The 23,126-nt window shown below is 41.7% G+C and overlaps 1 protein-coding gene and 1 pseudogene across 4 annotated transcripts in view; one reads left to right on the top strand and one right to left on the bottom strand.

The window, feature by feature from the left end:
* The window catches only part of ZNF560 (zinc finger protein 560), a 36,176-nt gene that overhangs the window by 9,426 nt on the left and 3,624 nt on the right, over positions 1–23,126 (bottom strand). Inside the window, exons 2-5 of one of the 4 annotated variants that reach the window (XM_054539589.2) lie at positions 10,257–10,366; positions 2,949–3,037; positions 1,852–1,978; positions 830–910 (exon numbers count right to left, since the gene is read on the bottom strand). In XM_054539589.2, the coding sequence (XP_054395564.2) occupies positions 830–910; positions 1,852–1,978; positions 2,949–2,978 (238 nt within the window). In that variant the 5' untranslated portion in view covers positions 2,979–3,037; positions 10,257–10,366. Of the gene's footprint in view, positions 1–829; positions 911–1,851; positions 1,979–2,948; positions 3,038–10,256; positions 10,371–23,126 lie in introns of all 4 variants that reach the window. The other 3 variants (XM_054539590.2, XM_009252745.4, XM_054539591.2) reach the window with 3 other exon arrangements.
* On the top strand, positions 22,412–22,798 carry LOC112130124 (NADH dehydrogenase [ubiquinone] 1 beta subcomplex subunit 4-like; annotated as a pseudogene).

Consider the following 23,126-nt stretch of genomic DNA (forward strand, 5'->3'; position numbering starts at 1 on the left):
GACCTGGTAGTTTAAAACAGGAGTCTCCAACTCCGGAGCCATGGACCAGAACCAGGCCACAGCACAGGAGGTGAGTGGCAGGAGAGCAAGTGAAGCTTCATTTGTATTTATAGCTGCTCTCCAACCTAATTGCCTCCTGAGCTCCGCCTTTTGTCAGATCAGCAGCAGCACTTGATTCTCATAGAAGAGCAAAATCTATCATGAACTGTGCATGAGAGAGATTTAGCTTGCACGCTCCTTTTGAGAATCTAATGCCTGATGATCTGTCACTGTCTCCCATCACCCCCAGATCCCCAAATGGGACCATCTGGTTGCAGGAAAACAACCTCAGGGTTCCCATTGATTCTACATTATGATGAGTTGTATAATTATTTCATTATATATTACAATGTAATAATAGTAGAAATAAAGTGCACAATAAATGTAATGCACCTGAATCATCCTGAAACCATCTCCCTGCCACCTGGTCTGTGGAAAAATTGTCTTCCATGAAACTAGTCCCTGATGCCAAAAAGGCTGGGGACCACTGGTTTAAAACACTGTGACACCACCCCCAACTTCTCCTTTACTCCCTTTCTCATCATGTAATTTGTCTGCTCTTCCTTTGCGTTCTGCCATGATTGTAAGGTTTCTGAGGCTCTCACCTGAAGCAGATGTCAGAACCATGGTTTCTGTAGAGCCTGCAGAATCGTGAGCCAAAATAAACCTGTTTTCTTTATCAATTACCCAGTCTCAGGTATTTCTTTCTTGCAACACAAGAACAGACTAACACAGCTTCCAAACATACTGAACTTCTCACTGACCAAGGTTGTTCTTCACAAATACTCACCTTGGAGAACTCCTTGCTGCAAGGTTCTCAACTCTTCTTCTTCCAACCAAGAGATGACACTGGGTTTAAGGAGCTGAAATCCTTTACATGAAGAAATGATATATTAATGGAAGAGGCTCAGGCCAGGCACAGTGGCTCATGCCTGTAATCCCAGCACTTTGGGAGGCTGAAGTGGGTGGATTACCTGAGGTCAGGAGTTCGAGATCAGCCTAAGATGGTGAAAACCCCGTCTCTACTAAAAATACAAAAATTAGCTGGGTGTGATGGCGTGTGCCTATAATCCCAGCTACTTGGGAGGCTGAGGCAGGAGAATTGCTTGAACCTGGGAGGTAGAGGTTGCAGTGAGCCGAGATCATGCCACTGCACTCCATCCTGGGCAACAAGAGCAAAATTCCATCTCAAAAAAAAAAAAATTAATGGAAGAGGCTCATGCAAGAGATGATAAACTTTACATTCTAGAACTATAGTTCTTAGAGAAAGCAGTGAAATTATTTCAAATGGACTAAAACTGAAAATATCTCTTCTTTCTATGCATCCAAAAACTGGCTATCTCTGACCTCTGAAATGCAAATTCATGCTTACGTACACATTTACAAAGCAATAACCTTTTAGTCACAGAAATAAGGTATGTTGTCAAACTCCTGAATGAAGAAAAAAAAGAAATAAAGTGAAACAAAGAGACCCTTGTATACTTGGAGAATAAAACTACACCAGTTGATTCTTAATATTATAGTGCATCAAATTGATGTGGAAGGATAATTAACACATAGATGACAATCCAAGTGAAGAGTTTCTGATTCAGTAGGTCAAAGGCAGAGACTAAGACTACATTTCTAAGGGAGTAACAGCGATGCTGTCGAAACTGGACCACACTTTGAAAACGACCACAGTAATTAAGACCTATTACGGCAGGGACAATGTCTCTGGTGAATTCAGTGTTGAACAAACCAATTCTGGAACACAGCAAGTACACAATATATATCTCTTCCCTAAGAGGCTGCATAAAATGATGGCAGTCTTACCTACTTTGGCCACGTTCTCATAATTCTCCAGCATCACATCTCTGTATAAGTTTCTCTGAACTGGGTCCAGTAAAGTCCACTCCTCCTGGGTGAAGTCCACAGCCGTATCCTCAAAGGTCACCGAGTCCTAAACCATCACATACACACTGACTTGAGCCAAGTAACAGATCAACCAATGTTCACTGAAGAATCAGTTAACAGACCCCAATGCCTATAAAGAGTTGTGAGGTCTCTCATTATCCACCCAAAGCTTAATAATCCCAGGTAAATCTCAGGTATTCCTCTCTCTAGCCTTGCTCATTCACTACTTAACAATTCCAGTTGTATGGCTTTAATGGCACATCTCAAACATGAACTTCTCATCACAAGCAGACTGTGAGTGCTTTCTCAACTTATTTCCCTCTACTAAAAGATATCCCAGAGCACACTGCATCATATACTTGATGAACAGTGATGAATGATTAGCCTCTTTTTTTTTTGGGAAGCAGGGTCTTGCTCTGTCACGTAGGCTGGAGTGCAGCGGTGTGATCATGGCTCACTGCAGCCTTGACTTACTGGGCTCAAGTGATCGTCCTGCCTCAGCCTCCTGAGTAGCTAGGACTACAGCCATGCACCACCATGCCTGGCTTTTTTTTTTTTTTTTTTTTTTTGTAGAGACAATGTCTCAGTATGTTGCCCAGGCTGTTCTCAAATTCCTAAGATCAAGCAATAATGCCACTTCTCAGCCTCCCAAAGTGCTGAGATTACAAGTATGAGCCACTGCACCTGGCCAGGATTAGCCTTTGAGTAAAGGATGCTTTCATCTTCCTTTCCATCTGCCAGACCACTCAGCAAAATAACAAACATACATCTAGCACCATAAGGGACAAAATTAATTAACAATTACTGAAATGCTGAAATGCTTTTCAAGGATTACCTTGAAAAGGATTACCAGTATGAGAACCTCCACTCCCTGGGGAAATTCAACAAGTGACTCAGTGCTTGAGTGAGTCTTTATTTACCTAAAGAAGCACTGGAGACACATCTGCCTAGAAGGAAATGTGTTTACCTGGTGATGCAAGTATGTCATTTTGTGGAAGTATACATTTTCTGCATACCTGATAACAATTTGTCAGGCAATAAGCCATCTTCCTTTCTGCCTCTGTCTTTTCTTCATGAAGGCAGATTGGGTTCCTAGAAAGAAGACCTGGAAAAGAAAGAAGGCATAAGAGCCCAGACATAATCACAGTTCCAACATTCACATGCATGGAAGTTATTCCATCCTGGTTCGAAATTCTCTTATAATTCATATAAACTCACACAAATATATATTACATCCATAAAATGCCACTGCAGTTCTGTCTAACCTAGAGCAAGAAAAAGGAATTGTGAGCCAAGCTGTCGCAAGTAAAAGTATAATATCCTCATTGCACAGGTAAAGAAACTTTTTTTTTTTTTTTGGAGATGGAGTTTCGCTCTGTTGCCCAGGCTGGAGTGCAGTGGCGCGATCTCGGCTCACTGCAAGCTCCGCCTCCTGGGTTCACGCCATTCTCCTGCCTCAGCCTCCCAAGTAGCTGGGACTGCAGGCGCCCGCCACCACGCCCGGCTAATTTTTTGTAGTTTTAGTAGAGATGGGGTTTCACCGTGTTACCCAGGATGGTCTCAATCTCCTGACCTCGTGATCCACACAACTTGGCCTCCCAAAGTGCTGGGATTACAGGCATGACCCACCGCACCCAGCCAGGTAAAGAAACTTAAGATCTGAGGAATGGAAGTCTTTTTGTGCCCATGGTGATATAACTCACAAATGAGATTATGCAGCACCTCTTCTCAAAGTACACACATAAGGGGGCTAACTTACACAACAGCCCTCTCTGGCCCACTTCAACACCTCAGAAAGGAACTACTAGCGTGAATACTAAGGCCTAGAGCCCTGGACTACATATTCTGCATGGGGTACTGATATGGTGTGTCTGTGTCCCCGCCCAAACCTCATCTTGAATTGTGATAATCCCCACATGTCAAGGCAGAACCAGGTGGAGGTAATTGGATCATGGGGGTAGATTCCCCCATGCTGTTTTCGTGATAATGAGTGAGTCTCACAAGATCTGATGGTGGGTTTTTTTTTGTTTGTTTTTGTTTTTGAAACAGAGTCTTGCTCTGTCACCCAGGCTGGAGTGCAATGGCGAGATCTCGGCTCACAGCAACCTCTGCCTCTCGGGTTCAAGCAATTCTCTTGCCTCAGCCTCCTGAGTAGCTGGAATTACAGGCACGTGCCACCAGACCTGGCTAACTTTTGTATATTTAGCAGAGACAGGGTTTCACCATGTTGGTCAGGCTGGTCTCAAACTCCTGACCTTGTGATCCACCCGCCTCGGCCTCCCAAAGTGCTGGGATTACAGATGTGAGCCACTGTGCCCGGCTGATCTGATGGTTTTATAAGTATGTGGCATTTCCCTGGCTTGCACCCATTCTCTCTCCTGCCACCCTGTGAAGAGGTGTCTTCTGCCATTGATGCCACCCTGTGAAGAGGTGCCTTCTGCCATTGATGTAAGTTTCCTGAGGCCTCCCCAGTCATGCCGAACTGTGAGTTAATTAAACCTCTTTTCTTTATAATTATCCAGTCTTATGTATTTTTTCATAGCAGTGAGAACAGACTAATATGGTTACCTAAAGCAGATTTTTGGAAAAACTTACCATAGGGCAAATCCATGGCTTCTATCCTGTGAGGCTGACAGTGAAATATGTCTGGACACAGTTTTTTGTGATTCCAAGGACATGTCAGGGTAGCTTATAAATCTAAGTGGATAACTGGCAATCTATTCCTCTTTATATAGAGTATCTGGACTCACGTAGACATCAATCATTAATCAACAAGCATTACTTATCAGTCATCAAATACCATATACTAAATCTTTACTGCTGGTGATATGTGTGAAACCCACTAGAAATAGTATATGTTCTGTATAAAATGAGTATTAATAACACCAACTGCCATTTACTAGGGACTGTTATATGTTAGACATTACACATATATACACATATATGTCCGTATACATATATACACACATATAAGTGCATATACATATATATATATGCTCACTTATCTGAACAATATCCCTATTTAGTGCTGAAAAAAATCTAAATTCAGAAAACACAAATGACTCTTCTAATATCATCTACTTAGGAAGTGGTGAACCAGGACTTGAATGCAGTCAAGTTTGTCCCTAAGTCTAATCCTCTGTGGTTGTTGTTACTCCCCCATAATGACTGCCATATAAAGGACTCTGGGAATTGATACCTGGCTTACTTAAAATGTGCTATTCTACTTTTGACTATAAAGAATTAGAACAAGAATGTCATGGCTTTACAAACAAGTCAGAACTCATTTCCAACTCTGGTTGCTTCAACAGGGTTCCAAGTAGAAACACTGAAGTTAAGTATTCTGAGCTCTGCCCATTGCTCCTGCAAGAGGACAAAAAACATGCAGAGCAGCAATGGCAAATCAGACTCTGCCCCCTACATTGACTATTTCATGAGTCTTCTCAGAAAATCACCTTTTATTATTGTTCATGAGTTCTCTTTTTCCTAAAATTTCTGCTTGTATTTTTATTCCTTCCTTCCTTTACGGTTCTTACAAATCAAATGAAAAACGCAATTGAGATCAACAGTAGAGAAGGAAAAGAAAAAAATCTCTGAACTTGAAAACAGACTATTTAGAAATACACAAACGAGAAAAAACAAAAATGAAGAAAAATTACAGGATTCAAGGGACATCATCAAAAGAGCAAATTTTTGAGTTACAGGAGTACAAGAAGACAAGAAAGAAACAAAGAGAACACATACTTAAAGAAACAATAACAATGTTTCCACACTGAGGAAAATATATAAATATCCATACTCGGGAAGGGCAAACATCTCCAATCACATTCAATCCAAACAAGGTTACCCTAAGATATAATATAATCAAACAGTCAAAAATGAAAAGCAAAGTGAGGATCTTGGAAGCAGCATGAAAAAAGATGCAAATCACATATGAACGAGTTCCAATAAGGTTATGAGCAGATCTGTCACCAAAGACCTTACAGGACAGGAGAAAATGGGATGACATATATAAACTGCTGTCAGGAAAAACAAACAAACAAACTGCTCACAAAGAATACCATACCCAGCAAAGCTGTCCTTCAGGAATGAAAAAGAGATGAAGATTTTCAAAGAAAAACAAAAGCAGAGGTAGTTCATCGACACCAGACCTAACAAGAAATGCTAAAGGGAGTTCTCAAGCTTAAAAAAAGGACACTAATTAGTAACAAGAAAACAAAGTGCAAAACTCAGGTAAAACTAAGCATGTAGCTAAATTCAGAATACTCAAACACTGTAATGGTGGTTTATAAATGAATTATATCCTTACTATGAAGGTTAAGAGATAAAAGTATTAGAAACAGTAAGAGCTAAAATAATTTGTTAAGGGATATACAATATAAAAATATGTAAATTACGATATCAGAAAAATAAAATAAGGAGAGGTTGAATTAAAGTATAGTTATTTTATGTGATCACAGTTATCGGCTTAAAATATCCTGCGATGTTTCATATAAGCCTTATGGTAACCACAAAGCAAAAATGTATAGCCGACACACAAAAGATAAAAATTAAAGAATCAAAAGTACACCACTAGAGAAAATTATTAATCACAAAAATAGACAAAGGAAGAAACAAACAAAGAATATTAAAAAAAAAAAACAGAAAACTTAACAAGCCAGGTGCAGTGGCTCATGCCACTAATCCCTGCACTTTGGGAGGTGGAGGCAGGTGGATCACTTGAGGCCAGAAGTTCAAGCCTAGCCATGGCCAATATGGTGAAACCTTGCCTCTACTAAAGACACAAAAATTAGCCAGGCATGGTGGTGGGCACCTGTAATCCCAGCTATTCAGGAGGCTGAGGCAGGAGAATCACTTGAACGAAGCAGGAGAATGGTTGAACCCGGCAGGTGAAGGTTGCAGTGAGCCAAGATCATGCCACTATACTCCAGCCTGGGCTTTTTTTTTTCCAAAATGGAAAAAATAAAAAAGAAAGAAAACTATTAACAAAATGGCAGTAGTAGGTACTTACCTACAATGATTACTCTGAATGCACATACACTAAATTCTCCAATTTAAAGACAGAATGGCCAAGTGGATTAAAAAAACAAACAAAGACACAAATGATATGTTGTTTACAAAAAACTCACTTCATCCTTAAGGACATACATAAATTAAAACAAAAGGGCAGGGAAAAAAACACTCCACACAGATAGAAACCAAAAGACAGCTAGGTTAAGTATTACTTATATCAGACAAAGTGAACTTTAAGTCAAAAACCATAACAGGACACAAAGGTCATTATATGATAAGGAAGGGATCTACCAATCAATAAGATGGAATAATTATAAATATACAATTGGCCATCTGAATTCATGGGTACCACATCTCCACTTATTAGGCTAGATTCAACCTGCCATGGATTGAAAATATCCAGAAAAAAAAAATGCATGGGTCCAACTTTATTATGCATGTGCAGATATTTTCCCTGCTCAATATTCCCCAAATAATACAGCAAAACAACTATTTACATAGCATTTACTTTAAGTATTACACTAATCTAAAGATGTTTTAAAGTACATGAGAGGATGTGCATAATTTTCAAACAAATACAACACCATTTTATAAGAGACTTGAACATGCCTAAATTTTGGTATCCACAGGTGGGGGAGGGGTTATAGGAAGGGGGGTTATCCTGAAACAAATCCCCCACAGATTCCAAAGGATGACTACATATGCCAACAACAACAAAGCACATAAATATATAAAGCAAATTAATAATAGATCTGAAGACAGAGACAGATTGCAATAAAATAACGGGGGACTTTAATACCCTACTTTCAACAATGGACAGATCATTCAGACAGAAAATCAATAAAGAAACATGAGACTAGAACTACACTTTAGACCAAAACAATCTAACAACATACACAGAACATTCCATCCAACAGCGGCAAAATACATTCTTCTCAAGTGCACACATAACATTATCCAAGATAGATCATATGTTAGGCCACAAAACAACAACAACAACAACAAAGCAAGTCTTAACAAATTTAAGAAGGTTAAAATCATATCAAACATCTTTTCTGACTATGGCTGTATGAAAATAGAAATCAACAATAGGAAGAAAATTAGAAAATTAACAAATAAGTGGAAATGAAGTAACACACACCTGAACAAGCAAAGGATTTAAGAGGGCAGTTAATAGCAATAAATGCCTATATGAAAAAAGAAAATCACAAGTAAACACCCTAACACTGCACCTTGAGGACTTAGAAGAACAACAAGAACTAAGCTGAAAGTTAGTAGAAGGAAGGAAATAATAAAGACCAGAACTGAAATAAATGAAACTAAAAAAAAACCACAAAAGATAAAGGAAACTAAAAGTTTTCTGAAAAGATGAACAAACCTTTAGATAGACCAAGGGGTGAAGAAAGAAAAAAAAAAAAAGCTGGGCACAGTGGTTCACAACTGTAATCGCAGCACTTTGGGAGGCTGAGGTAAAAGGATCAATTGAGCCCAGGAGTTCAAGGCCAGCCTGAGCAACACAGCAAGGTCCTTATCTGTACAAAAAATGCTTTAAAAAATAGCTGGGACTGGGCATGGTGGCTCACACCTGTAATCTCAGCATTTTGGGAGGCCAAGGTGGGAAGATTGCTTGAGCTCAGGAGTTCGAGACCAGCCTAGGCAACACAGTAAAACCCTCTCTACCAAAAATACAAAAATTAGGTGGGTGTGGTGGCGCACACCTGTAGTCCCAGCTATTCAGGAGGCTGAGGTAGGAGGATAGCTTGAGCCCAGGAGAGAGAGGCTGCAGTGAGCCAAGATCATGCCACTGCACTCCACCTGGGCAATACAGCCAGAGCTTATCTCAAAAAAAAAAAACAAAAAACAAAAAAAAGGCCTCAGAAATAACACCACACATCTACACCATCTGATCTTTGACAAACCAGACAAAAACAAGAAATGGGGAAAGGATTCCCTATTTAATAAATGGTGCTGGGAAAACTGGCTAGCCAGACATAGAAAGTTGAAACTGGAGCCCTTCCCTATACCTTACACAAAAATTAATTCAAGATGGATTAAAGACTTAAATGTTAGACCTAAAACCATAAAAACCCTAGAAGAAAACCTAGGGAATGCCATTCAGGACATAGGCATGGGCAAGGACTTCATGTCTAAAACACCAAAAGCAATGGCAACAAAAGCCAAAATTGACAAATGGGATCTAATTAAACTAAACAGCTTCTGCACAGCAAAAGAAACTGCCATCAGAGTGAACAGGCAACCTGCAGAATGGGAGAAAATTTTTGTAATCTACAAATCTGACAAAGGGCTAATATCCAGAATCTACAAAGAACTTAAACAAATTTACAAGAAAAAAATCAAACCACCCCATAAAAAAGTGGGCAAAGGACATGAACAGACACTTTTCAAAAGAAGACATGCATGCAGCCAACAGACACATGAAAAAATGCTCATCATCTTTGGTCATCAGAGAAATGCAAATCAAAACCACAATGAGATACCATCTCACACCAGTTAGAATGGCGATCATTAAAAAGTCAGGAAACAACAGGTGCTGGAGAGGATGTGGAGAAATAGGAATGCTTCTACACTGTTGGTGGGAGTGTAAACTAGTTCAACCATTGTGGAAGACAGTGTGGCGATTCCTCAAGGATCTAGAACTAGAAATACCATTTGGCCCAGCCATCCCATTACTGGGTATATACCCAAAGGATTATAAATCATACAACTATAAAGACACACACACATGTATGTTTACTGCAGCACTATTCACAATAGCAAACACCTGGAACCAACCCAAATGTCGATCAATGATAGACAGGATTAAGAAAATGTGGCACATATACACCATGGAATACTATGCAGCCATAAAAAAGGATGAGTTCATGTCCTTTGTAGGGACATGGATGAAGCTAGAAACCATCATTCTGAGCAAACTATCACAAGGACAAAAAACCAAACACAGCATGTTCTCACTCATAGGTGAGAACTGAACAATGAGAACACTTGGACACAGGGTAGGGAATATCACACACCAGGGCCTGTTGTGGGGTGGGGGGATAGGGGAGGGATAGCATTAAGAGAAATACCTAATGTAAATGACGAGTTAATGGGTGCAGCAAACCAACATGGCACATGTATATATAGGTAACAAGCCTGCACATTGTACCCATGTACCCTAAAACTTAAAGTATAATAAAAATAAGGGAGGGAGGGAGGGAGGGAGGGAGGGAGGAAGCAAGGAAGGAAGGAAGGAAGGAAGGAAGGAAGGAAGGAAGGAAGGAAGGAAGGAAGCCAGGCATGGTAGCACAAACCTGTAGTCCTAGCTACTCAGGAGGCTGAGGTGGGAGGATCACTTGAGACCAGGAAGTCAAGGCTGCATTGAGCCATGACTGCAGCACTGCACTCCAGCACAGGCAAGACCCTTTCTCAAAAAGAAAAGAAAAAATAAAAAAAGAACACTCAAAATAAAATCAGATATGAGAGAGGAAACATTACAACTGTTAACTACAGAAATACAAAGGATCATAAAAGACTACTTGGAACAATTACATGCCAACAAACTGGATAACCTAGCAGAGATGTACAAATTTCTAGACACACACAACCTACCAAACACTAAATACTAAAAAAGAGAAAATCTGAACAGACCAATAATGAAGAAGGAGACTGAATCACTAACTAAAAATCTCCCATCAAACACACACCTAAGACTTGACTGCTTCATGGCTGAATTATATAAGACATCTAAGAATATCTAAACCAATCATTCTGAAATTATTCCAAAAAACTGAAGAAGGATGCTACAAAGAGAAACTTACAGGCCAATATCCCTAAGTATGCAGATGCAAAAATCCTCAACAAAATACTAGCAAGCTGAATTCAACAGTACATTAAAATTATCATTCATGATGATCAAGTAGGATTTATCCCTGGAATGCATGGATGGTTCAACATATGCAAATCAATGTGATTAGAACCACATTAACAGAATTAAGTATAAGAATCATATGATCTTGTCAACAGATGCAGAAAAAGGATGAGATCACACCACTGCACTCCAGCCTGGATGACAGAGCAAGACTACATCTCAAAAAAAAAAAAAAAAAAAAAAAAAGTGCTGAAGAACATTAACCAAAAGATTTTTTTTTTTTTGAGACAGAGTCTCGCTCTGTCACCCAGGCTGGAGTGCAATGGTGTGATCTCAGCTCACTGCAACCTCCACCTCCTGGGTTCAAGTGATTCTCATGCCTCAGCCTCCCTAGTAGCTGGGATGACAGGCATGCACTACCACACCCAGCTAATTTTGTATTTTCAGTAGAGACAGGGTTTGGCCACACTGGTCTTGAACTCCTGGCCTCAAGTGATCCTCCCGCCTCTATCTCCCAAAGTACTGGGATTACAGGCATGAGCCACCATGCCCAGCCCCAAAAGATTTGTAACCTCAAATAAGTTGAGAAACATGCTCAAGTATCTTAGGGGGAGAGGGATCAAGTACTCCTTCCATTCATTTTTTTAAAAAACATTGAGCTACCATTCTCCATGAAAGGCATCTGCCATAACCCAGGGAGCTGGCAGGGGCAGGGAGCATCAGCACCAAACCAGAATAGCATTGCCAAATAGAAGGCACCTAGCAAGGTGTAGTTGATGCAAATATACAAAAGAGGAGCCCAATTCTATTGCCAGGGTCCCTTCTTCAAATCACAGTCACTTGTATGTGCGTTAAGAAATGCCCAATTCACATGAACAAATGACTCCAGATCCTGGAGAAGAACAGGATAATTACCCCTCTTCCTGGGATCATGGCTGGTAAGCAGTATCCTTGGGTGCATTACTGGGACTAGCACAGGGTCCAAACTTTATGACAAAGACTCTTGGCCAACACTTGGAAGGGACAACACAAAGCATGACACAGCAATACACATAAACTCCAACAAGACAGGCAGCCTTCCCAAATGGTACAGGGTGGAAAGTAAAAAAGTTCCTCTTCAAAGTTTCCCTTCTTGTTAAAGAATAAATCATAAGGGTTAGAAATAATATTTTCTTTTAGGCTGGGTGCGGTGGCTCACGCCTGTAATCCCAGCACTTTCGGAGGCTGAGGCAGGTGGATCACCTGAGGTTAGGAGTTTGAAACCAGCCTGGCCAACATGGCAAAACCCTGTCTCTAGTAAATAAAGAAAAATGAGCCAAGCGTGGTGGCAGGTGCCTGTAATCCCAGATACTTGGGAGACCAAGGCAGGAGAATCACTTGAACCCAGGAGGCAGAGGGTGCAGTGAGCCGAGATCATGTCACTGCACTCTAGCCTGGGTAACAAGAGTGAGACTCTGTCTCAAAAAAATAAAAAAGAAGAAAAGAAAAAAAAAGAAATAATAGTTTCTTTTAAAGACTAACTTCCTTCAAGCCTCCTTGCTTTGTGCTAATAACTCTTTGTTAAGCCCTATCCTATGTAGTTGTTAGATATAAGGCAATGAGTACATTCTATGTCCTTGTACTTTAACCAAGACATTTATTCTAGACATGCTCAGCCATGTCCCAGCTCACAGTTTATGCCCCTTCCTTAGTTGGAAATGTTATTACTTCTCTAAGTCTTTTCATAAGCAACTTTCTCTTTTCCTTTGTTTTCCCTTGCCTTTACCTATTTAGGAAAGTTTTAAGTTATTAGCCAGTCAGGTTTAGCTTAGATTGTGTGGTCCAGCTCCAGCCAATGAAGACAGGACACAGTAGCGGGGACAACCTCCATAAGGGATAAAAATTGCTTCCCTCCTTTGTTCATGTGTCCTCTCGCCATTGTTCCATCTGCGAGGAGCACCCTTTCTGCAGAAAGTAAAATTGCCTTGCTGAGAAAATTCTTTGTCTGAGTGCTAGTTCTTCTCAGCACCGAGGAACAAGCATTTCTAAAGGAATAAGAATTTTACTTATACAGCCAATCAGCAAGCCAAGAAAGGTCAAAGGGCACTTACAAGAGACTTTCCACCCCAGTTCAAAGTGATCTTCACCCTTTTTGCCAACTGTGTTGTAAATGGGGCACTAAGTCACTTTTGTGGGATGTTTCAGGATCCCCCCAACACACTCTTGCAATTACAATTGGAGAGGCTCATAATATGAGATTTATTACACTCATAGATCCTAGAGAGGGAGGCATGCCATGCCATGCAGGGGTCCATGCTGGAGGAGGACCAAAGCAGGAGGCTCTGACAAGCATGTAGGGAGCTGAGAGAGAAGCCTTCCTTGAGGGCAACTGCCTTTACTGGGGCTTGGGGTATAGTACTAAAGCAAAAGGCATTAGATTTCATTGGTGCATTTGAATGTTACTAGGTCATGGTCAGGGAAGGGCCAACAGAAGAACTTGCAGCATAAGTACCTTATCATCCTTGTACATCCTTGTCACTTGAGCAGGGAGCTCACAGCCTGTTTGTTAGAATGCTGAGGCATCAAGAAAATATGAATTTTTAAAAATGTACAATGTATTCAGGGAAGAATGACAATATGGAGCCTGGAATGAAGACATCTGGTTGGATCCAGATGAAAGACATGATCTTAAACCCCGCTATGATTTGGATGTGGTCTGTCCCCATCACAACTCCTGTTGAGGCTTGGTCCTCAATATCACAGCACTGGAAGGAGGGGCCTAATGAGATGTTTGGGTCATGGGGGTAATCTCACATAAATAGATTAATGCTGTCAGGCAGAAGTGAATTTTAGCTCACACAGGACTGAATTAGTTCCCATAGGAGCTAATTGTTATAAAGCAAGGCTGCTGTTTGTGTTTGGTCCCTTTTGCACAAGCCTGCTTCCTCTTCTGCCTCTCTACCATGTTTTGCTGCAGCATGTGAGCCTCATCAGAAGTAGAGCAGATGCTGGGGCCATGCTCTTGGACTTTCCAGCCACCAGAATCCTGAGCCAAAGAAACCTCTTTTCTTTATAAATTACTCAGGTATTATGTCATAGCAACAATAAAGAGACTAACACAACCTAAGACACTTTGAGCCTCCCTTACCAGGGATACAGCTTACCCTTTGGTTTCTGAGGAGAAAGCCTTCTGCTTGAAATTTTTGTGACAATCTCATTTGGTCCAGATACCTTGGAAGGTAATATATATTCTCCTCAAGACCCATACCATTATCACTTATTTTTATCACTAGAGTCCTAACTAGTCCAAAATCCAGGGGCAAAGATATACAACACAATGCAAGAGAAAAAAGCTCACACAACAAAAAAATTCCAACTCTGATAACGTATCACAATAAACCCAGGGAACATGTATGGGATGGATTCTAAGGGTATTAGATCAAGAAGGTTAAAATGTAACATTAGATAGGCCCAAATTCATTGATATGGAGCACTGATATGGTTTGGATCTGTGTCCCCACCAAATCTCATGTCAAACTGTAGTCCCCAGCGTTGGAGGTGAGGTCTGGTGCAAGATGATTGGATCATGGGGGCAGATTTCTCATGAATGGTTTAGCACCATCTCCTTTGATACTGTCCTGATGAACTGGTCATTTAAAAGTGTACAGCACCTCCCCCTCATTCTCCCTTGCTCCTGGCTCCTGCCATATAAGATGTACCTACTCCTGCTTCACGTTCTGGCATGACTGGAAGCTTCCAGAGGCCTCCCCAGATGCAGAAGTCACTATGCTTCCTGTACAGCCTGCAGAACTGTGAGCCAATTAAACTTTTTTTTTATTCTCCAATTTAAAACTTTTAATTAAAAAATAAACTTTAATGTTGAAAATGCAAACTTGGGGAGGGCAGAAAGATCACACACAAGGCTGTCGCTTCACACTTGGAGGGTTGCACAGTGGCTCGACAGAGGCGCTCCTCACTTCCCAGACAGTGGGGCGGCCAGGCAGAGGCGCTCCTGGCTTCTCAGAGAGCCGGGCAGCCAGGCAGAGGCGCTCCTCACTTCCCAGACAGTGCGGCGGCTGGTTAGAGGCACTCCTCATTTCCTAGACAGTGCAGTGGCCAGACAGAGTCGCTCCTCACTTCCCAGACAGGGTGGTGGCCAGGCAAAGGCGCTATTCACTTCCCAGACAGGGCGGCAGCCAGGCAGAGGTGCTCCTCACTTCCCAGACAGGGTGGCGGCTGAGCAGAGGCGCTCCTCACTTCCCAGACAGTGGGCAGCCGAGCAGAGATGCTCCTCACTTTCCAGACATTGGGGCTGCCGGGCAGAGGTGCTCATCACTTGTCAGACAGGGTGGCAGCCAGGCAGAGGCACTCTTCACTTCCCAGACAGTTGGGAGGCTGGGAACTTCTTTATAAATTACCCAGTTTCATGTATTTTTTTTTTTTGAGACATGTCGCCCAGGCTGGAGCGCAGTGGCGTGATCTTGGCTCACCGCAAGCTCCGCCTCCCGGGTTCACACCATTCTCCTGCCTCAGCCTTCTGAGTAGCTGGGACTACAGGCACCTGCCACCACGCCTGGCTAATTGTTTTGTATTTTCAGTAGAGACAGGGTTTCACTGTTAGCAAGGATGGTCTCGATCTCCTGACCTCGTGATCTGCCCACCTCGGCCTCCCAAGGTGCTGGGATTACAGGCGTGAGCCACTGCACCCGGCCAGTCTCATGTATTTCTTTATAGCAATGTGAGAACAGCCTAATACAGGTACTTACTAGACATTTTGAATTTTATATATTAGCTAATGGACCATGGCATGATTCTAATAGCTAAACTGATTGGATGATTGAAACTTGTACTCATGACCTAGTTAACAGAGTTAATATGTAAGAGCTTCCCTGGCTAATGTAAAGGAGGGAATCCTAGACACATAGGAAGGTTGCATTGGATTTATCACATGTGATCTGCACAGCTTCCCTTCTTCAACCTACATTAAGGGCCCAGAAGACACCCTCTTCACAAAGGCATTCAGAAATAGATAACTGAAGGGAGTACTTCCATTCTTGAAAAGTTCTGTTTATTCTCCTTTAAACATTTGTTAAGACTACAGGAGATACAATCATTGAGATGAGTTCCGTTTCAATGGGGATGATGAGAACCTTGAGTGCCAAAAACCAAGTGGGTAGCACTTAACTATCAAAGACAATGAGGCTACATCGAATGTCAAGGGCACACTGAATGTACCAGTAACTGGAATGCTTTGGCCTGCAGAGATTATTGGTGTTAGCCAACTGATCACATTTTGTCCCTAGGATGAAACAGATAAGCACTCTACTACAACAGGGATTAATAAATCTTGTTGTAATGGGACATATAGTAAATGTTATACTTTGTGGGCCACACAGTCTGTTACAAATACTCAACTCTGCCCTTGTAGTATGAAAGAAGCCTCAGAAAATATGTAAACAAATGAACATGGTTGTTCTGTTCCAATTATAATTTACAAAAACAGGTTGAAGATTAGGTGTGTCCCATAAGCTGTAGTTTGCCAATGTAAGTCTTGGAATATTGCTTGATCTATGTAACAAGAAGTCTCAAGTCTAATGGCCAAAAACCTGATAAGAGTCACCACAGGGGAGATTCAAAGTCTCTCACCCAATCACCAGACCTAGGTAACACGCCACTCAGGATTGTGCAGAAGTCACATGGACTTTGGAGAATTACGGGGGACTATCATAATTTATATCAATTCTCCTGTTTTCCACCAAAATAGAGTCTTCAGAGGTTTTGCTATTACATAAAATATTGCAACACTCCATCACATTGAAAATATTCTGTACATGATATCCCATGAACAGGAAACAGTAAATAGTTTGGATACCTTTTACAGGCTACAAAGTAGAGGATGGGAGATTCAAGAGCCAGCTAAATCAACGAAGTTGGTTTTGTTTTGTTATTTTGAGACAGGGTCTTGCTCTGTTGCCCAGGCTGGAGTGCAGTGGTGTGATCATGGCTCACCACAACCTCCACCTTCTACGCTCAAGTGATCCTCCTACCTCAGCCTCCCAAGCATTTGGGACGACAGGTGCACATTACTACGTCAGGTAATTTTTTTTCTTTTAATCTTTTTTGGTAGAGATGGGATCTCACTATGTTGGCCAGGCTGGTCTCGAGCTCCTGGCCTCAAGCAATCTGCCTGCCTTGGCCTCCCAAAGTGTTAGAGGTATGGGCCTGAGCCACCATGCCCATCCAATCAACAAAGATTTGGGGGTTCAGTTGTCTAGACCGTATCAAGATACCCCTCCAAGGTGTCATTCCTAGTTAGTGCTCCCCAAAATTAGGTGCAACACTTGGCAGACCTATAAGATTCTTGGCCAGGCATGGTGGCTCACACCTGTAATCCCAGCATTTTGGGAGGCTGAGGCTGGCAGATCACAAGGTCAGGAGATTGAGCCTATCCTGGCTAACATGGTGAAACCCTATCTCTACTAAAAATACAAAAAATTAGCTGGGTGTGGTGGCACGCATCTGTAGTCCCAGCTACTCAGGAGGCTGAGACAGGAGAATCGCTTGGACCCAGGAGGCAGAGGTTGCAGTAAGCCGAGATTGCGCCAGTGCACTCCAGCCTGGGCGACAGAGCGAGACTCCGTCTCAAAAAAAAAAAAAAAAAATCTTTAGACAGCATATACCACATTTCAATGTGCTTTAACCCGTCTACAGAGTTGGTTATAATGCTTACAAGTGAGTGAACACCAAGTGATTGCAGTGCACCAAGCTCAGGCTGCAGTACAAGATTTTTAAGCACTTGGTCGATATAATCCACCAGATACAATGATACTCAAAGTATCCATAGTAAATAATATGTTGCTGGAAGCCTCTAGCAAGCACCAGTAGGAAAATCATAGCAGTAGTTCAGAATAAATATATTCCCTCTTCTGCAGGAAACTAGTCTCCTTTTGAGTAAACAGTTACCACTGGGTTCAACACAGAAGTTGTACATGGCACAGCAAGTGACCAAGTGTCCTGAGCTTCCTACCATGAACTTGAGGTTGTCTGACCCACAAAACTCCAAGTTCGGGGAAAATGCAGCAGCAATCTGTTATCAAATGGAAATGGCACAGGAGACATTGAGCTCTAGAAGTTCCAGTGAGTATAAGCAAACTGCATGAGCAAATGGCAAAGACTCAACACAAGCTCCATTCGCACTGTCTCATTTCCCTCAATCCATGCCTGTGGCTTCCTGAGCTATTTCTTAGGCCTATCTGAGACAAGTCCTGTTTACAGATGTGTCTGCACAATATGCTAGCACGACCCAAAAGTGGGAGCACAGACACAATAGCTCAGCTGAACGACGACACCGAAAGACTGTAATATCTTTCAGATAAGAATAGCATCCCAGTGGCAGAACTTCTCGCAGTATATTTGACTATCCTCTGGGTCTGGAGGACATGGGCAGAAGGACACGTAAACAATGATTCATGAGCAGTTGCTAATGGTTTCACTGAATGGTCAAGGATGTATATGGAACAAGACTGGTAAGTCTAGAAAAACATATATGGATAGATCTCTCTTAAAGGACATGGGCTGTGAAGATATTTGTGTCCCATGTAAACGGCCAGCAAAGGCAATCCACTAGAAATGAGACTTTTAATAATCAGATGGACAAAATGACACTCTATATAGAAGTCAATTGCTTTCCCCTGCCACCCCAGTGTTTGCTCCATAGGCCCTTGAATAAGATGGCCATAAAAACAAGGATAAAGGCTACTATGGCTCAACAGTATGGACTTCCATTTACCAAAGCTAATGCAGCTAACGCTACTGTTAGGTGCCTAATCTGCTAAAAGCAAAAACGAAAACTGAATATATAAAGGCATTAGTTTCTTTTTTCTTTTCTTTTGGGGTGAGCGGGACAGGGTCTCACAGGTGCCCACCACGCCCAACTAATTTTTGTATTTTCAGTAGAGACAGGGGTTCACCATGTTGGCCAGGCTGGTCTCAAACTCCTGACCTCAAGTGATCCACCCGCCTCGGACTCCCAAAGTGCTGGGATTACAGGTGTTAGCCACCACACCCAGCCCCAGGTTTTCTCTTTGATTGTTATGTATACATGTTAGTTTCTAAGCATGTATTTACATAAACCAATCATTCACTTCTATCTCTTTTCTATTTCTATTTTGTATATAAGTTACTAGAGGTTAAATTTTTAATTTAGTCTTCAGGCAACAGAATATTCAAGAATATGACTAAATTTCAGTAGCAATTAACATGGCTTCGGGCATGGTGGCTCACACCTGTAATCCCAGCACTTTGGAAGGCTGAGGCGGGCACATCACCTGAGGTCAGGAGTTCGAGACCAGCCTGGCCAACATGATGAAACACTGTCTCTACTAAAAATACAAAAATTAGCTAGGCGTGGTGGCACGCACCTGTAATCCCAGCTACTTGGAAGCTGAGGCAGGAGAATCATTTGAATGTGGGAGCCAGAGGTTGCAGAGAACTGAGATCGCACCACTGCACTCCAGCCTGGGCGAAACAGTGAGACTCCATCTCAAAAAAAAAAAGAAATTAAGATGGCCTGTGATGAGGGGCTGTGCACATTCTCACTTAGGGGTGAGAAATTCTCCCTTCAATCTTGTTAAGTGGAAATGCAGACTTAATCATTATAAGAGAATCAAAGTGTGTATAGATGGGCACTTGTGGATGCTGACTAGGCAAAACGGTGAACATGCCAGTTACCAATTTATCCATCTCAGCTCCAAATTCATGATCATTAGCTGCTATGGAACAAAGGGCTGCATTCCTTAAGCATTTATCTTTTAATGGAACATGTTAAGCTTTATCATGCTGCATTAAAAGATGGGAGGGAGGCCAGGTGCAGTGGCTCACCCCTGTAATCCCAGCACTTTGGGAGGCCAACGTGGGTGGATCACCTAAGGTAAGGAGTTCGAGGCCAGCCTACCCAACATGGCGAAACCCTGTCTATACTAAAACTACAAAAAATTATCCAGGCATGGTGGCAGGTGCCTGTAATCCCAGCTACACAGGAAGCTGAGGCAGGAGAATTGCTTGAACCTGGGAGGCAGAGGTTGCAGTGAGCCAAGATCACGCCACTGCACTCCAGCCTGGGTGACAAGAGCAAAACTACATCTCAAAACAAAACAAAACAAAAAATTAGCCGGGCATGGTGGCGAATGCCTGTAATCCCAGCTACTCGGTAGGCTGAGGCAAAAGAATCACTTGAACCCAGGAGGTGGAGGTTGTGGTGAGCCAAGGTCACGCCATTGCACTCCAGACTGAGCAATAAGAGTGAAACTCCGTCTCAAAAACAAACAAACAAATAAACAAAAAACCTACAGGTAGATTCTAGGAGCTGAGCACAGCCTCCAGCAACAGCCAGTAACAAGTCCCATAGCTGCAAGAAAATTAATTTTGCCTATTGAATGAATGTGGAAATACATTCTTCTCTAGGCAGAGGTTGCAGTGAGCCGAGATCGCACCACCACACTCTAGCCAGAGCAACAGAGCAAGACTCTATTGCCAAAAAAAGAAAAAAAAAAAAATTGTGCTGTAGGTTTCAGCTAAGGCAATTAGATAAGACACAGCATGCTTATCAAATTTGTAAATGGACTATAGAATTTGATGACTGATAGAACTGGATTCAAAATTACTGCCATAGGCTGGAGTGACACACTGAATAAACAGGATATTTATTTTTAAAAAAGAAAGAATATACAACACAAGAATTAAACAACACTCACATAAAATGTCTTACACATAAAATATAAACCAAAACACTACACTTCTGGCCAGCCACAGTAGTAGCTCACGGCTGCAATCCCAGCACTTTGGGAGGCCAAGGTGGGCAGATCACTTGAGGCCAGGGGTTCAAGACCAGCCTGGCCAACATGATGAAACCACATCTCTACAAAAAAATACAAAAATTAGCCAGGAGTGGTGGTGCATGCCTGTAATCCCATCTACTTGGGAGGCTGAGGCATGAGAATCGCTTGAACCCAGGGGGCAGAGGGTGCAGTGTATTGAGATGGCACCACTGCACTCCAGCCTGGGCAACAGAGCAAGAATCTGTCTCAAAAAGGGGGAGGGGAGGACAAAAAGAAAGAAAAGAAAGAAAGTAAGAACACTATACTTCTGAAAATATATTTGAGTATTCTTATTCAGGATGAAACTGAACAAGACACTGACTTTCTTTTTGAAAACAAGTGGCTTTCAGTTAAAACTAAAATCTATCTTCAGATGTAGCAACAGTAAAACAAACAGAAAAAAAAAAAACAAAAAAAAAAACTAAAGTCTGTTCCTTATTTCTTTCCAGAATAATTTTTACACAACTTTACAATACATCCATTCAGAAACTGCCAAATGGTACAAGACCTATGGATGGGAATTTATAATATCCAGCAAAATTAAATGTACATCTGTCCTCTGACCTAAAGTCCAATGTTAAAGGTTTAACCTGGTAATACACTTATAAAAATGTTAACTACATATAAAGAAGTTCATTTACTGCAGGTTACTCATGGATGCTAAAATAATTAGTAGAAACGTTGCTGAGGAACAAGATATTCTGGGTGTCCTGCAAGGGATGGTGGCTCATGCCTGTAATCCCAACATTTTCTGAGGTTGAGGTGGGAGGATCACTTGAGCCCAGTAGTTCAAGGCTGCAGTGAGCTAGGATCATGACACTGCACTCCACCCTGGGCAACAAAATGAATCTCAGAAAAAAACACAAAAACAAAAACAAAAAAAACACAAATATATATATATATGAGAATACAGAGTTATAGAGATATCTCTCTCTCTCTACATATCTATGTGATAGATATATTCTTATATAGATACATGATATATATGATATATATATTCCAGGTGTCAAAACATCAACCCACATGTTACTTTCTTTTGTGCTGATGACATGGTAAAAAGGTATGAGGGAGGCACATCTCACATGAGAGTGTGAAAATTCAACCCACAAAAGGATCTCACATATTACTTTCTTATTCAAAAGGAAAAGGCTATCTTTAAAATAAAGTGCTCTGGCCAGGCGCGGTGGCTCATGCCTGTAATCCCAGCACTTTGGGAGGCCAAGGTGGACAGACCACGAGGTCAGGAGTTCAAGACCAGCCTGGCCAGCATGGTGAAATCCCCGTCTCTACTAAAAATACAAAAATTAGCTAGGCATGGTGGCGAACACCTGTAATCCTAGCTACTTGGGAGGCTGAGGCAGGAGAATCACTTGAACCCAGGAGGTGGAGGTTGCAGTGAGCCAAGATCACGCCACTGCACTCCAGCCTGGGAGATGGAGTGAGACTGTCAAAAAATGAATAAATAAATAGATCATTCTACCATAAAGATGCACACACACACACAAATGTTCAATGCAGCGCTATTCACAAGAGCGAAGACATGGAATCAACATAAATGCCCTTCAATGACAGAACGGATAGAGAAAATGTGGTACACATACACCATTGAATACTATGTAGCCATGAAAAAGAAGAAGATCATGTCTTTGGCGAAAACATAGATGGAGCTGGAGGCTATTATACTTAGCAAACTAAGGCAGGTACAGAAAACTAAATACTGGCAGTTGTGTGCTAGGTCACCAAGATGTCGTTCCCAAAGTATACTCCATCATGCCTGACCACTCTGCCCTCGATGCTTGACCCGGCTAACTATGACATGTCTCTGGAAACCGGGAGGGCACAAGCTAAGCAGTTGGCCATAAGAGCCCAGCTTCGGCAGGAGTACCTGCTCCAGTACAATGACCCTAACCACCGCTCGTCGAAGATCCTGCCTTGATTCGTTGGACCTATGCAAGACCAGCAAATGTTTCTATCCTAATTTCAGACTCACTCCTAAAAACTCACTCTTGGGAGCACTATGTAGAATTAGGCCCCTCTTCTTCTGGTATTATGTTTTCAAAACTGACACAGATAGGAAAGAAAAACTTATCCAGAAGCAAAATTGGATAGAACATTTAACATCTCATATTAAGTCTGGCAATGATGACTATATATATTCTTGCTTAAATAAATCGTCTATTAATCATTAAAAAAAAAAAGAAAACCAAATACCACAGGCTCTCACTTATAAAAAGTGGGAGCTAAAAGATAAGAACTTATGAATACAAAGAAGGAAACAATAGACACTGGAGTCTACTTGAGGGTGGAGGGTGGGAGGAGGGAAAGGAGCAGAAAAGATAACCACTGGGTACTGGGCTTAATACCTGGGTTTCTTTACCTATGTAACAAACCTTTACATGTACTCTCAAACCTAAAATAAACGTTAAGAAAAAAAAAATCAGTATATTGAAGAGATATCT

Source organism: Pongo abelii, chromosome 20, assembly GCF_028885655.2.
Source record: "Pongo abelii isolate AG06213 chromosome 20, NHGRI_mPonAbe1-v2.0_pri, whole genome shotgun sequence".
NCBI classification, from domain to species: domain Eukaryota; kingdom Metazoa; phylum Chordata; class Mammalia; order Primates; family Hominidae; genus Pongo; species Pongo abelii.